Genomic DNA, 16,344 nt, shown 5'->3' on the forward strand with positions numbered 1-16,344 from the left:
TCTAGTATACTACACGGAATGAAAGTTGTATCACCTAGGTATGCCATGTATTATTTTGTGAGCTGTTGTGTAGGCCTCTGTTCGGTTATTGAACATTGTTTAGAAAAAAAAAGTGTAACGTTATGTGTGTTAGCCCAGCATCCTATGTAGGGGCTGTGTGTGTGTGTGTGTGTGTGTGTGTGTGTGTGTGTGTGTGTGTGTGTGTATGTGTGCGTGTGAGAAAGACCCAGCTGTCACAAATCTCTGACAGCCACCACTGTCAGTGCTACTGGGAGACGGAGAGCAGAGATGTACACACAACAAATGGACCAGTCTGAGTGTGTTGTTTCATTCAATTTTTTTGTAAGGGTAGCTAATGCTTTTAGAAAAGTGATAGCCTACTAACCACCACACCCAATCAAACGACATGTTGCACGTGCGCTCACAACAGAAGAGCGTGCATATGGTACCTAGTAGTAGGCTAATTGACAGACTGAGAGAGGGGGGGTGGAGGTGGCAGGGAGAGAGACGGGGACTATTTATAACACCCTGAAACGGGACCCTTTACATGTGTTTCTGTCTGTCAGGCCGACCAACTGACAGGCTGACAGACACACAGCAGTGTTCTTTCTAACTTCTCTGCCATATCCTGTCTTCCTACCTAGACAGGCTGGCTGTTTCTTAGTTTAGGGAGTTTGTTTTTATTTTTTAAAGCTGAGAGGTTGACTGTTGACAGTTATCCTTCTGACTTTACAGCTCTTCCTCTCATTCACTTGGACCTTCTGTGTTTTCATCACTTGGATTCTACTCAAACTGCCTTGTTTTTTCATCTCCTCTGAGCATACCATCCTCTCCCTTTCCCCCTCCACCCTCTCTTGTCCTCATATCTCCCCACTGTTCCCTCTCCTGGTGGTTTTCGGGCTATGCACCATGCTCTCTTCTCCTACAATGATTCTTCAGCCTTACGGACTGCCCGTCTATCCCCAGGGTGCCCAATGTTACCCCAGCCTAGTACAGGTAATCTACCTCTGTCTCTCTCTCTCAATCCCTCTTTTTGCCTTTTCCTTCTCTCTCCTTGTTCCTACCATGTTTTAGGCCGGGTGTGTAGCATTGGATGTCTTTCTTGGTACTCTGTCAGTAGACCCAGAGCCAAATACAGAGATCAGCAAACTATCCTGCATAGCTGTTGGTGCAAACATGGTCCCCATTGAATTCTGTATACATGGCTCTCATCTCAAGCGTCATTGAGATAGTTTGGGTTTGAGTCACTGGATATGCTGAATCACTGGCCCGGGGAATGACATGTCATCATGACACAAACAACAGGTTGGAGGGCCTGTTTGTGAAATGGAAAGGGACATTCAGATTAAATGTATTCAGACCCAGTATTACACATTATAAATGAAACTGTTTGTGTTTGTCATGATGATGATAGCAAAGTGGTTTATTGAACTAGATTTCAAAATAATCCAAATTATGATGTTTAGTTCAGAGTAGTTCACAGCAAAATTATGTGGTTGTTCACATAATGTAGTGTAGATTTGTGTCATGAGTTTGCAAACAGCTGCATCGAGGCCTAAATACTGTTGATAGGGCCAAACCCATTGGTTTTAAATGCAATGACACACTGGCAGTTATATTTAATCTGCAGGTCTCAGTGGTGCCAGCAGGTGGTTGTGTGTGTGTGTGTGTGTGTGTGTGTGTGTGTGTGTGTGTGTGTGTGTGTGTGTGTGTGTGTGTGAGTCCTTGACAACCCGTTGGTGAATGCCAGCACAGATATGATGTGTGTCTGGAATCTGTCTTCCTTGTCTCTGTGTCACAGCCCCTGTATTTTTAGCCTGTTCCTTGAAAAGTAGATTAACACAGAGAGAGAAGGCTCCCCTGTCATGCAGATAAGGGGGACACTGATATCCTGATAGTGTGTAGCCTAAGTAGGGGGATGAGGACCAGTGTACTGTGCTATGATCAGAACATACCAGTGGAGTAAAATGTCTGACAATCTGTGTTTGTGATCATATTACCTGTTCGATATTACTGTATACTGTATTTAATATACACTAAGTGTACAACTCATTAGTAACACCTTCCTAATATCGAGTTGCACCGCCTTTTGCTCTCAGAACAGCCTCAATTTGTCATGGACTCTACAAGGTGTAGAAAGCATTCCACAGGGATGTTGGCCCATGTTGACTCCAGTGCTTCCCACAGTTGTGCCAAATTGGCTGGATGTGTTTTGGGTGGTCGACCATTCTTGATACACATGGGAAACTGTTGAGCGTGAAGTCCAGCAGCGTTGCGGTTCTTGACACACTCAAACCTGTGCGCCTGGCACCTACTACCATACCCCGTTATTAAATATTTTGTCTTGTCCATTCTTCCTCTGAATGGCACACCGACACAGTTCATGTCTCAGTTGTCCCAAGGCTTACAAATCCTTCTTTAACCTGTCTTCTCCCCTTCATTTACACTGACTTAAGTGGTTTTAACAGGTGACATCAATAAGGTAGCATAGCTTTCGCCTGGATTCACGTGGTCAGTCTGTGTCATGAAAAGATGTTTTGTACACTCAGTGTAAACATAGTGAATGTAGTAGGCCATAGGGTGTGTCAGTGTTTTTGTCTGTGCGTTTGTATCCCCCACTATATGAGCCCTCTTAAAGGGCACATCAGCAGTTTCCTGTCGTCTTCGGAGTGTAAATCCTCCAGCAGCTGTCCCAGCAACCCCCTGTCTCAGAGCCGGTGACCTTTGACCCTGATACCTGACAGCTGAATAGGGGGAGGAAGGACAGAGGGGAACAAATGGCAATCAAAAAAAGACAGCAAGGAATAAAGTTGAGGCACATGGAGAGATACTGTGTATAATGTTTGTTTGCTGACAATGTAATACTGTACTGGGAGTGGGAGACAAAGAGAGGAAGTGTGTGTGAAGGTGGCCAGTGCTAGTATCAAATAGATTCTATTATCTCCCCCTGTCAGACACTCTCCATGTATGGTGTAAGCTTGGGAAGGTCAGATATTGGGGGGTGAGGTGGGGAGGGGGACACAATACAGGCATGTGTGTCGGTGTTGACATGTCCTCTAACATGGCCCAGTTACTGTGTGTACTGATCGCCAGGATCTGCCATGTGAAAGCTAAAAGGACAGTTTCTGAATTATTATGCGTCAACCCTGGAATAAACCCAGATATACAACACCCATGCCTTCCAATATTAGCAGACAGGATGCAGAGTAGTACATGTAAAAACATTTTATCTTGAAAGGTTTTATGATGATTTTTTACATGGTTGTTGTTTTGGCCCATTTGAAAGCACTATGTAAGATGATCTGCTAAATGACTAACCTTGTAAATGATATGCCTGTAAATCTATTCTAGAGACCTAATACATTCAAGATGGTATCAGTCTCATTCCTGACCATCTTCTAGTGGAATTTCTAAAGTAAGAATTCAGAGGTATAGGAGGAACACCTGTGTGGTCTGTGAAGAGAAATCCTGTACTTTGTACTAAAACCCCTGATGTTTGATAGGAAGAATCTAAGACCTACACAGACAAGGTGTTCCTTTTCCATTTCTAGTGAACTAAGATAGTATATCTTATATTTAGCATTACATTTACATGCTAGTCATTTAGCAGATGCTCTTATCCAGAGTGACTTACAGTTAGAGCATTCATCTTAAGATAACTAGGTGGGACAACCACACATCACAGTCATAGCAACTACGTTGTTCTTCAATAAATGAAGTTATCAGCAAAGTCAGTGCTAGTAGGAAAAGACAAGTGTGAGTGTTAGTTCATATCTTAGTAAGACCTTTGATGCTGCGGTTTTACCTGCAGTAGCCACACTGTCTTGTTAGACCTATGAGAATGTAGGACACTCTCCCTGTTACATATCAGAATCAGCTGATCGTACAAGGTTTAAATGATCAGATCAGCTTTCATACCTTCCCTCCACTTCGCCCTCTTCAATTTCACCATCAGTCCTATCTCCCCCATCCGATGAGTGCAACAGCTGATGGACAGATAGAGAGAGGGGGGAGGAAGAGGAGAAGTGGTTGGAGAAAACAACATGAATCTGTATTAAATTACCTTTAGACCTTGTGACACTTACTATGTTTACAACTGTAAAGGACAACATAAAAATCTACTAATGGCTCTGCCAATCTTCTGGTTGACCTCTGGTCAGTTTCAGAGTAGAGATATAAGGGTTTTATTAATGTGTTTTAATGTGAAAGATATAAAACTACCCAAATGTTTCCTGCCTGCTTATGTCTCTTCAAAGAGTCTGGTCAAAAAGAAGGTATTGGAATGATATGAATATTTACAAGACATAGGAATATTTAAAAGGCAGTACGTCAGCAATTACAGGGTAATAATGAGGATAGTATTCTTAGAGGTGACCTTTTAGTGGGCAAGTTGAAGTACGGCTACAGTATTAGCTTTTAATGTAGAAATTACACATTTTTGTGTAGCTCTCCTAAGTTTTTAGTGTGTTTCTGTGAGGAGGGGGAGGCGGTTAAAAGTGATTGACAGGTACAAATGTCCACAGCTGGCATAGCCCCCCCAGCTCCCCCTCCTCTCAGAACTCCTGTCATGTGATTGGTGGTTAAGTAGAACTTATGGTGTAGTGGGCGGGTTGAAGCCGGCATTAAAACATGTGGCAGTTGTTGGACAATGTACCAGAGAATCAGATATGCAGTGACGGGGTAAGACAATCATCTATTCTCCTGTTGTGTCTGTGTCACCACTATCACTTTTCATTGTGTGAGAACTGGTCACCTCACTGTGTGAACTCTCTGCTTTCTTGCTGTTTATTTTGGTACATTGAAGAATCAATGGATTGGAATGGATTTGGTACATTGATTATATGATTATGATGATGTTGAAGGTATTAGTCTGGAATCAGTTTCGTTCTGAGTTGATTTTTCATTACAATGAAGTGTTTGTAGGTGCACTGTTTTGGCATAAGTGGTAACGTATTGGATATTTGCCAGATACTCTTTTCCAAAGTATGCTGAATCCTGAATGAATACTCAAAAGGAATAGTATACATATCACAGTGAGCTGTACTGTATGTATGGGTTTGTTCTGTGGATCTTTCTTAAGGTCCTCTAGTTTTGTACCAGCTGTGCAAATCTAAACTGCCCAGCACCACTCAACCATAAGACATTTCCCAGGTGATATTTAGACTCAAAGACTCAGAGAAAATGACTTTTATGAAGCCCGAGGTCTTTGTGCTTACATTAGAGATGATTCTATGGGCAGTCACACATTGTCAATGAATGTATGCTGTGAATCAAAAAGGTCTATTTTTAATGTAATTAATGAATATCTGGTGATAGTAATTGATTATTTTGTTTCTTATAACAAGAGTCACACTCACTATTACAATTTCAATATGGTTTATTCTACAGCTAGGTTGGATAGATACTATGACAATGTTATTTTGATTGATTATTGACTGATTCTCTTCTCTCATCCAATCACAGGGAGGCCCTGGCCAGGAGGCCGGCCCCGGCAGTGGTGACCCCACCCTCCCCCAGGTCTATGCCCAGCCTCCCTCATACCCTCCACCAGGACAAGCTCCTCCCACACCTGCAGGCAGACTTCCTCCCCTAGACTATAGTCCCGCCCACCCCAACTCAGAGTACCAGGAGCATCACCAGCTCAGAGTCTATCAGGGCCCGCAACACGAAGGGGCTGACACTCTGGCAGCCAATAGCACGGTAAGAACAACATGATAGACTGGAGGTGTGGGACTATAGAAATAGTGTCCAGGAAAGATAGAGAGACAGAGATACTTTGTAATCAAGATATGTAGCTACTGTATGTGTGTATGGGGGAATCACATGTTGTTTGTAACCTATTTCTAGGAGGGGATTTTATTCTAATCAACGACAACATGTCACACAAAGTTTGAGGAAATTCTTTGTCAGTAACATGGAACACATACACACAGAGGACCCTGCTACTTCTATGTTTAGCTCCCCACCTCCACTCCTGTGCCCATGTAGGGGAATCTCCTCTGGCGCACAGCAGAGCAGATAGGGGCAGCTGAGAGGAGATTCATTTTTGAAAGTGAATCCCCCCCCATCTCTCTCTCTCTCTTTCCTTCTCTCTTTCCCTCTCCCATTTATCTGGAAATAGAGCAGGTAATCCCAAAGCCGTTAACATGCAGTATGTCTGTGTAAAATCATGCAGCGGGTTACTGGTAGGGGGTTGGGGTAAAGAGAGTTGAGAAAGGAGAAGTTACAGGAGAAAACACAGGAGAATGGAACAACACAGTATTTAAATGTAGGATTATAATTTAAATGTATTTTGGTATATTGTATGGCATAAGTTATTAGGTAAGTTATCAGGGTTCAATGTAATATTTCCTACTATTTATTTTCATATAGCCTACAGCACAAAATTACATGTATTTGATGGGATCTTAGGAATTTTCATTAGGAACAATGCCCAGTTTATGAACTTATAATGAGGAAAACATGTACATTAATGTTTATGTCCAGTGTCCTGGTAGGTTTTATATACTGTAGGTTATTACTCTAGACAAAGACAGAGGTGAATGGTGAATAAAGGTCAATGCATTGTGACTGTGAAGTCCTTTTCCCTGCCTCAGCAGCTCTTTCTGATGTCATAACTGACTTTTATGGCCACATTTATATATTCCATCACTAGAGCCCCTGACTTACAAGGTCCGTCCTGATTTTCGGGGAAAGTTGAGACGCCGCCACACATCATGGAGGTGGGGTCAACGGGGGAGGCCGAACGGGTGACCCCTCCCCCTCCGAAATATCGGCCAGGTTCAGAAATCAATTTTGCATCGTGACATGACATGACATGACACCAACATCCAACCCAACCCACCCACCCCTTTCTTCCACTCCCCCCTCCCCTCTCTTCACTGTCCCACTTCCCCAAAGCCTGTTTCTGGTGTGTGTGTGTGAGGATGATGAGGAGGTGGTGTTTGTGTGAACCATGCTGCCATGGGAAGCCAGTATATAACAACACAGCAGTAGCCTGTATGCACTGTATGTGTTTGTGTGAATCTCTCTCTCTCTCTCTCTCTCTCTCTCTCTCTCTCTCTCTCTCTCTCTCTCTCTCTCTGCGTGAATGTGTCTCTCTATCCCTCTCCCTCTGTTTCTACCCCACTTATTAATACATGCCCCCTCGGAATCTTGAGTAATGATCTTTAACCTTTGGCAGAAAAAGCAGCACCGTGACCCCAAACTGACATTTAGAACGTTCAACTTTGACCCTGCCCGGCACTATGCCTCCCAGCTCCCACTCCTCACCCCAACCCAAGCTTTTTGCGCAAGTTTCTGCCTTGTTCACTTTATCTTTTTGTTTAATTTATTATTTATCGTTGCTCTGAAGACATTGTGCACATCTCTTTCTATCAGCCTTCCTATATTATAATGCTAATAATACCTGTGTTTTCATTTCTGCATATTAGGATCTGTATTTTGATTTGCATTAATATTTATCTGACTTCTTTCAAGCCTGCATTCACTTTGATTTTCAATTTAAAGATATTTCTTCCTTTCACATTGCACTCTGCTCCCTCTCTCCTATCACCCCCACTGCTCTCGCTCACTCATTTTTTGGTGTAATATTTTTTTCATCTTAATTTTCTTGTTTGGACTCATATAATCCCTTGGTTTTTGGAGGACCAATAGACAGACACTGGCATCGTGGTGCATTTTGGGATAGTGGATGTTTTGGTTTTGAAGCACATTACTATATCCTGTATGGTTTTGCATGGGGGCATTTTAATGAGATTATATTATGAAAATGTATTCCTGCAGGCTTACTGTTTACGTGTCTATATAATCTATGTCACCTGAACTACCTAGTTATTATGAATTTCTAAGTATAATTCATCACAATTATGTTCAGTATGATATTGTATTTAGTTACAGTTCCTCCAAAGTATTTCTGTTGGGGGAGCTGTTACTTTCGGTATTGGCTGGTTGTTATAACTGAATCAACATGACTATGTAGCTTAATATTTTGTTAGTATACATCAGAGGAGGCTGGTGGCAGGAGCTATAGGAGGACAGGCTCATTGTAATGGCTGGAATGGAATCGATGAAATGGTACCAAACACATGGAAACAACTTATTTGACTCCGTTCCAAAAATTCCATTCCAGCCATTACATTGACCCCATCCTTCTATAGCTCCTTCCACCAGCCTCCTCTGCTGTACATATTATTTTAGATTTTCTAACGGGCATGTATTTAAATGCCTCACTAAAATGAGGTACTGTTCACGCCTCCTCACTCCTGCCTGAGAAGGATCACTGGGTGCTGAATGCTTATTTGGACTGAGTTGTGGATACTTGATTCAATTAAAATTATCAACATTTTTCCAATGCAATGTGATGCCTCTGTAATGGGACACTGTACCAGAACATGTGAACTGTTTTGATAGATTTTAAAGAAACATTCTGTGGAAAAAATCTGTTTTTATCTCAGAATCCTTTTACTAAATTGTAAATTAGTTGTCTATTCAGAGGTGTACAAGTGCATGGACCAATTGGCAACATGTCCTTAGTTTCCTCTGTAATCTCCCCCCCTTCTTTCTCTGCCTTTCCCTTGAAACCTTTTTTATATCCTTCTCCTGCTCTCTGTCCTTCTATCCTCCTCTTCTCCCCATCCTTTCCTCCTTTTTCTTCTTCTCCTGCTCTCTGTCCTTCTATCCTCCTCCTCTCCCCATCCTTTCCTCCTTTTTCTTCTTCTCCTGCTCTCTGTCCTTCTATCCTCCTCTTCTCCCCATCCTTTCCTCCTTTTTCTTCTTCTCCTGCTCTTCCTCTGTCTATTCTCTTTCTCCTCTTATTCCTTCACTCCTCTCCTTCCTTTCCCCTTCCTTCCTTCACTTCCTTTCTTTCCTCCTCATCTCCTCTATTCTTTCTTTTCGTCCTTTTCTTCTTCCTCTCTTCCTCTCCTCTTCCTCTTCTGTCTCCCAGGACGATGCACTGGTTCCGGTGACCTCTGACTCCCAGGCTCTGAGCGTGTCAGTGTCATCAGGGGGCGGAGCAGGAAGTGGTAGCGATGAGGAGGGGTCAGGCAAGGCCCAGCCCAAGCGTCTCCATGTTTCCAACATCCCCTTCCGCTTCAGAGACCCGGACCTCAGACAGATGTTTGGGGTGAGAGACACAACTAGTGGTTATGTCCAGGTTTATTATCCTACGAAACATTGTAATCTCTTATAACCTCAGTGATAACCTGTGGACAAGATTGTGATCTGGTTTTGTCTTTCAGCAATTTGGCAAGATCCTGGATGTGGAGATTATCTTTAATGAGAGAGGGTCAAAGGTGAGAGACCACTCAATATCAGAAATTACAAACTGAATGAATGAAACCTGGTTGCCCTATTGTTTTTTGCCTTACCAAGACAATGACAAGTTGGACAATCAGAAATGTTTCTCCTTCCGTCTCTCAGGGTTTTGGGTTCGTGACCTTTGAGAGCGCAATGGAGGCAGACCGAGCAAGGGAAAAACTGAATGGAACTATCGTTGAGGGAAGGAAGGTTGAGGTGAGGAATAACTATCTATAGTATGTCTATCTTGAATATCTGTTTATCTGTCTGTCTGTCTAAGAAATTGTACCCTCTGTCTGTGCAGGTGAACAATGCTACAGCCAGAATAGTCACCAAGAAGCCCCAAACACCTCTTGTGAATGGTGAGGTTTCAAGTAAGATACCTAAAGTTATTTGGACACATCTTTCCGTGGCATGTGGGAGGGGTTGGACATGCACTCTGTACTTCTGAACTGTATCTGTGTGTTCCCCTTAATCTCCATGATCTCCACTGTCTCTTTCTTCCTTTACTTGTTGTTTAACCTCTCTCCTTCTCTCAACATCTCTCTCTCTCTCTCTCCTTCTCTCAACATCTCTCTCTCTCTCTCCTTCTCTCAACATCTCTCTCTCTCTCTCCTTCTCTCAACATCTCTCTCTCTCTCTCTCCTTCTCTCAACATCTCTCTCTCTCTCCTTCTCTCAACATCTCTCTCTCTCTCTCTCCTTCTCAACATCTCTCTCTCTCTCTCCTTCTCTCAACATCTCTCTCTCTCTCTCCTTCTCTCAACATCTCTCTCTCTCTCTCTCTCCTTCTCAACATCTCTCTCTCTCTCTCTCTCCTTCTCTCAACATCTCTCTCTCTCTCTCCTTCTCTCAACATCTCTCTCTCTCTCTCTCTCCTTCTCTCAACATCTCCCTCCTTTTCTCTATTTCTCTCCTCTCTCTCTCTCTCTCCTTCTCTCAACATCTCTCTCTCTCTCTCTCTCCTTCTCAACATCTCCCTCCTTTTCTCTATTTCTCTCCTCTCTCTCTCTCTCCTTCTCTCAACATCTCTCTCTCTCTCTCTCTCCTTCTCAACATCTCTCTCTCTCTCTCCTTCTCTCAACATCTCCCTCCTTTTCTCTATTTCTCTCCTCTCTCTCTCTCTCCTTCTCTCAACATCTCTCTCTCTCTCTCTCTCCTTCTCAACATCTCTCTCTCTCTCTCCTTCTCTCAACATCTCCCTCCTTTTCTCTATTTCTCTCCTCTCTCTCTCTCTCCTTCTCTCAACATCTCTCTCTCTCTCTCTCTCCTTCTCAACATCTCTCTCTCTCTCTCCTTCTCTCAACATCTCCCTCCTTTTCTCTATTTCTCTCCTCTCTCTCTCTCTCCTTCTCTCAACATCTCTCTCTCTCTCTCCTTCTCTCAACATCTCCCTCCTTTTCTCTATTTCTCTCCTCTCTCTCTCTCTCCTTCTCTCAACATCTCTCTCTCTCTCTCTCTCCTTCTCAACATCTCTCTCTCTCTCTCTCCTTCTCAACATCTCTCTCTCTCTCTCCTTCTCAACATCTCTCTCTCTCTCTCTCCTTCTCTCAACATCTCCCTTCTTTTCTCTATTTCTCTATTTCTTTCTTTCTTTCTTTCTTTCTTTCTTTCTTACTTTCTTTCTTTTCGTAGCTCCTGGATGGAAGATCAACCCTGTCATGGGAGCGATGTATGCACCTGAACTCTATACCGGTGAGTTTCAATGTGAGTTTTCGGGTGAGTTTGATTACTTCAATATTAGTTTGTCCTTGTAATATATGTACTTGTACTGTATCCCTATCAAACCCAATCGGAATTCATGACCCCTTGTAGCGGAGGTCAGTCAGACTCTTGTGTTGAGGCCTTGCTACCTCATCACCAAGGAAGAATACTATTTTGGTCTAATGGTTAAGACGTGGGTTTCCCGAGCGGGAGACCCAGGTTCAGATCCCACCTATGATACTCAATCTCTCTTATCGATGGCTCCAAGAAAGCATGCTCCCTTGGGGTAGTCAATAAACCTGCTTATAAAGGCAGGGTGGCTACAGTACATATCCTAGTGGGTACTGTAAGCTCTCTCTCTTTCTCTCTCTCCTCAGTTGCCAGTTTCCCCTACCCCGTAGCTGCTCCCACCCTGGCCTATCGGGGCTCACCACTGCGTGGGCGGGGCCGGGCTGTCTACAACACAATTCGCTCAGCTGCTGCAGCCGCACCCACTGCCATGCCCGCCTACCCTGGGTAAGATCATTTCTATCTTCAAAAAATCTATTTTAAAATGAATAACCATTTCCATTGTGAGTGTAAGTAAATGATTTAATTTTCACTGTTTATTGTGTGAATGATAGAATGTCTCCTTTCAGTGTGCTGTACCAAGATGGATTATATGGAGCTGAAGTCTATGTAAGTGGACATTTTTCTTCTGATTTCAGCTTATTTCAGGCTGTCTACCTTGTGTTTAGCTAAAAGCTTACCTTGTCTCTGAATGTCTTTTCCCTATCAGGGCGGGTATCCTGCAGCGTACAGAGTTGCCCAGTCACCATCCGCTGCCACAGCAACATACAGTGATGGGTGAGCAGCAGCGCCCAATGACTGACAATGTGACTGTGTTTGTATGAGGATTTCAAGGACTTTTTCCTTCAAAAGGGACTTAGAACATGAGATAAGCAGCACTCTAATGTTGAGGTTCTGTGGTCTTCAAGTCTGGTCTATGGGGCCTCACTGTTAGTTCTAACACAATACTAGCACACCTGTTTAGTAACCTGGACGGACATAGTGAACGAAAATCCAAGACACTCAAATTAGAATGATACGTTTGGTATGGTATGTATTCATTTGTGGATGTCCATCATCATAACATGTATGATATGTTACAAATGACAACAATTCGTACAATATGTTAAGAATTTGCAATACGTATGATACTAATTCCAATTTGTTGTGGCTAACGTTACCGAGGTCGCTAACATTGGCTAGGGGTTAAGGTTAGAGTTAAGGTTAGGGTTTAGGAGTTATGTTAAAGGGTTAGCGGAAGAGTTAGCTAACATGCAAAGTAGTTACAAAGTAGCTAAAAAGTAGTAAGTAATTGCAAAATTTCTAGCTAAAATGCCGAAGTTGTCCATGACGAAATTCGAACATGACGTTTGCATTAAACGCCCACCCATCCACTCCGAACCGCCCACCCTCCTTTCCTTTTTGCCTTAAGTAACCTTCTGTCTTATGTAACTGTACCAAACGTAACATATACTAATTTGAGTGTCCCGGATTTTTGTTTACTATGTTACGTCTAGTCTATGAGACCATGCTGGTTTAGTATGTTTTCTCATTTGGGGTTTTGTTTTGTCTGTCCATCAGATATGGCCGAGTTTATGCTGCTGCAACGGATCCCTACCACCATTCAGTGGGACCCACGGCAACATACGGCGTCGGAACAATGGTGAGCCTCTTTAAAACTCAAAATGCAGTACCAACGTTTAAAGTGTGTGACCCACTAAGTCATCCAGACCATTGTTTCTAGCAACGAGACAGACTTTAATCGAGCCTCAAAAAGGAATCAGTCTCAACCCGCCAGTGGGCACCGATCCACCATGATTTATCATATCTTCTACTTATTTCTAGGCCAGTCTGTACAGAGGAGGATACAACCGCTTCACCCCTTACTGAGCTGCCCAATGGGAGCCTGGAAGCCGTTCTGTGACCCCGCCACCTCTTCCGGGATTGGCCAGTGCCAGGACAACAACGCAGGACAGGTTATGACATCACTGAACTCTGTGTCACCTCCTGTCTGACTCCCTCCACTTGGAAACGGTCAAATCCAACCGACTGGACGTGTAAATACTGTAGTAGCTTTTCACTATTTATTCTATCAGAGAATACATATAGGATAAAGAGCCTGATCTAATGTATAGACAGTTATTTAAAACCTTTATTTTACACTTAATCTGTATTGTTTGTGCCACTGATTTGTTCCAGGGTTTAAGAATGTAAAGATTTCTGCCTCCGTACCTGGGTTATAAGCTACTCTTTCACTATTCTAACAGAGAGAGTTGAATGTGAGCCATTTTATTTTTCATTGGCTGGACTTCATGGTGCAATACTGCAACACAAGTGGCACAACAATACTGGTTTCTCTACATGGTGACCTTTGTAAAACAGGTTTTGATCAACGTCTGAGCTTTTGACTTTTCAAGAGTCAAATTGTAGAGTACAATGACATTTTATACAGTTAAATTACTTCTTTTTGATGACACTGGTTTTGTCAATGATGTAGCGCACTGTTTGAGGACGTTGAAGTGTGTGTGTGTGTGTGTGTGTGCTTGTGTGTGGGAGTATGTGACGACATCAATACTCAAAGCACAAGCTATGAGAGACAGCAATGTCACTGGTATTGTTAATGTGCACAGTAATCTTTTTTTAAATGCTTCTAGAACCCTAAAACTATCATTTGCATAAAATGTACGTATGTTTTTGCTTTCCTAACAATCTACCTCTGATTCTAAAAATGTTTCACTTGTCAAAAAAGCATTCAGGAGCCATTACTTCTCTGTCAACAAATTAACTGTAACAAAACGTTTTTTCTTATTTTCATTGTTGAGCTTCTATCCATCTTCTCTCTACTTGCATAATGCTCAATGCTAAATACTAGCTATTCGACAAACTTCCCTAACCCACTTTATCATTTTTCTATGGCAGCCTCATTCTGGGTTTTACTTCGCTCTGCCTGACGAGCCTGTAACCTCTATGGTGCTTTCCCTTATTTCCTCTGTCCTGTTAAACTCTATGACGTTGTGTCTGGTTTCCTCTTCCTGTTCTCTCGCCTGCATCTCTCCATTCTGTTTGAGAATCTGTGTTCCATCCATAGAAAGAATCAGATGAGTTCTATGGGTCCATCTCTCCTTCTCTATCCTGTACTTTAGCTTCACTGTTGTTTATTTGCTGTTGACCTCTCAATAAAACATTGTTTCTTTTTCCCTTTCCTCTCCTCTCTTTGATTCATGTCATTTTCCTTTCTCTTTTTCAATGCCTCTTTTTGCAGTCCTTCACTCTTCTGCTCAAACATATTCTCAGTGTTCCTTTTCTCAACTATAACTGTAAGTTTTGAGGCTGACTGATACCAGTGCAAGAAGGTTGTGAGTGTTTTACAGAAATGACTGTCTGCATATGTTTATGCAACTGTTTCTGGTTCAGTACCTTTGTACTGTATGGACTGAATCTTAACGTAAGATCAACGCATATAACTTCATATTTGAGTTTAGTATCTCAAATGTTGTATGTGTGGTTCTAGAGGGGCTACAGTATAGTACCTAGACACCCAGCCCTGTGCCTGCCTTGCTTTAGTGTGTGGTCTTACTGCGTGTGTTTCAACCTATGGGCTAAACCTCTTCTTTATGCAAAGTTCAGCTTTAGTTTTTGTATACTAATTTCCCCTCTTTGCTTCGTTTTCCTATCTTCTTGGAAGTGGAAAAAGACTTCTCTTTCCAAGCTTTACTGTTGTTGTTCTGGTTTTTCTCACTATTTCTAAGGGGAGCTTAACCCTAACCTTAACCCTACGAGATATAATTGAGGGTTAGTTAACCATGCCTACAATATCAATTTGAAATAGAAACTAAAGTCACACTTTATCATGGTATTATTCAATTTCAACAACGGTTTGACTGTGATGCCTTCATCAGGGTATTTTTACATCTAGTAAAAATGTATAATATGGAAAAATATGCCTTTTTACTTCTACTCTGCTGTCCTCTATCTCTCGATCTTTCACTCTCTCTCGCTCTTGCTCTCGCTCTTTCAAACTCCTCTGCTTTCAGGTCTGTTATTTTCCTATTTTCTTTATGCATGGCTATCAGATTTATAATTTACCCTTCTTTCAATCTAATAGCAATTTTAAACTTATTTACTACATTTTTTCTTGTGTTTCTTCACTCGATCCGTTTCACCTTTTCTGTATTCATCTTAAGGCTTTCTTCACCCTTTGTCTTCTTCTTTACTGACACATTTGTCTTCATTTTCTAAACTTTTTTTCTCTGCTTTGATGCATTCAAATAATTTCCTCACCATCTTGACTCTGTATCTTATCATGTATTTCTCTAAATTGTACATTTCCTAGTTTCTTTCACTGTAATGTTACCTTCCTCGCCTCTTACTTCTGCTGTCCTCTTCTCTATTTTCCCAACAGCATTTCTCCTTTATTTTCCCCTAAATTGTCCTTTTTCTAGGTTCATCTTTCCTCTTGCTGTCTTCTATTTACACAATATTGCTTTTTCTTTTCCCAACTTCTGTTTCTGAATTTTATTCTACTTTTTGTCTGCTACTGATATTCTGCAATTCTTTCCTCATTGTTTCAGATTTACTCTTTCTTTCTAAACTCTCCTTTTGCTTTTTACACACTGTCCTCTTAGCTGTCTTGTAGTCATCTAGCTGTGCCACTTTTACATTTCTTGTTTTTGATCATTTCTGTAATTCTGCTTCACTCTACACTTTGGTATATACTTTCTCTATTAACATGAACTACTTCCTTATACTAACATTACAACATCCTGATTCGTTTACCTGACTTGTGAGTTCTATCTTTCTGTTTGCTTTAAGCTGGAACTCATTTCCAATTTCTTATTTTTCTGTTTTCTGTCATTTATTTTGCTTTCCTATTTTAAAGTTTTCTAAATGTTCTGTCCATCTTCTTTTATTTCTCAGCTGTCATTACTTTCCTTCACTCTACTGTGCTGTCTATTTCTTCTGTTTTTTGTTTCTCTATTACCTCCTCTTTCCCTCTGCTCCTCTCTGTCCCTCTTCAGGTCCTCCTCTTTCCCTCTGCTCCTCTCTGTCCCTCTTCAGGTCCTCCTCTTTCCCTCTGCTCCTCTCTGTCCCTCTTCAGGTCCTCCTCTTTCCCTCTGCTCCTCTCTGTCCCTCTTCAGGTCCTCCTCTTTCCCTCTGCTCCTCTCTGTCCCTCTTCAGGTCCTCCTCTTTCCCTCTGCTCCTCTCTGTCACTCTTCAGGTCCTCCTCTTTCCCTCTGCTCCTCCTATTTCCCTCTGCTCCTCTCTGTCCCTCTTTAGGTCCTCCTCTTTCCCT

General features: G+C 42.2%; 1 protein-coding gene across 10 annotated transcripts; it reads left to right on the plus strand.

Moving 5' to 3' along the window:
• Nucleotides 1-584: 584 nt before the first annotated feature.
• rbfox1l (RNA binding fox-1 homolog 1, like) lies at nt 585-14,254 on the plus strand. 10 transcript variants are annotated; one of them, XM_029736759.1, is made up of 12 exons: nt 585-996; nt 5,464-5,700; nt 8,948-9,127; nt 9,243-9,296; nt 9,424-9,516; nt 9,605-9,662; nt 10,935-11,018; nt 11,381-11,519; nt 11,627-11,681; nt 11,782-11,849; nt 12,633-12,714; nt 12,897-14,254. In XM_029736759.1, the coding sequence occupies exons 1-12, from the start codon at nt 910-912 to the stop codon at nt 12,939-12,941; spliced, it is 1,182 nt and encodes a 393-aa protein (XP_029592619.1). In that variant the 5' UTR covers nt 585-909; the 3' UTR covers nt 12,942-14,254. The 10 variants fall into 10 exon arrangements, with proteins under 10 accessions (XP_029592619.1, XP_029592617.1, XP_029592626.1 ...); XM_029736757.1 differs by having other exon boundaries at nt 586-996; nt 9,605-9,674; XM_029736766.1 differs by having other exon boundaries at nt 586-996; nt 10,935-10,994.
• The last annotated feature ends 2,090 nt before the right edge of the window (nt 14,255-16,344 follow it).

The sequence above is a fragment of the Salmo trutta genome, chromosome 37, assembly GCF_901001165.1.
Source record: "Salmo trutta chromosome 37, fSalTru1.1, whole genome shotgun sequence".
In the NCBI taxonomy this organism is placed as follows: domain Eukaryota; kingdom Metazoa; phylum Chordata; class Actinopteri; order Salmoniformes; family Salmonidae; genus Salmo; species Salmo trutta.

Excerpts from the sequence above, each read along its gene's own strand:
- rbfox1l (XM_029736757.1), top strand. The coding sequence starts at position 910 with ATGCTCTCTTCTCCTACAATGATTCTTCAGCCTTACGGACTGCCCGTC. Across the intron at positions 997-5,463 it reads GTTACCCCAGCCTAGTACAG|GGAGGCCCTGGCCAGGAGGC; the intron begins GTAATCTACCTC and ends ATCCAATCACAG. Across the intron at positions 9,297-9,423 it reads TTAATGAGAGAGGGTCAAAG|GGTTTTGGGTTCGTGACCTT; the intron begins GTGAGAGACCAC and ends TCCGTCTCTCAG.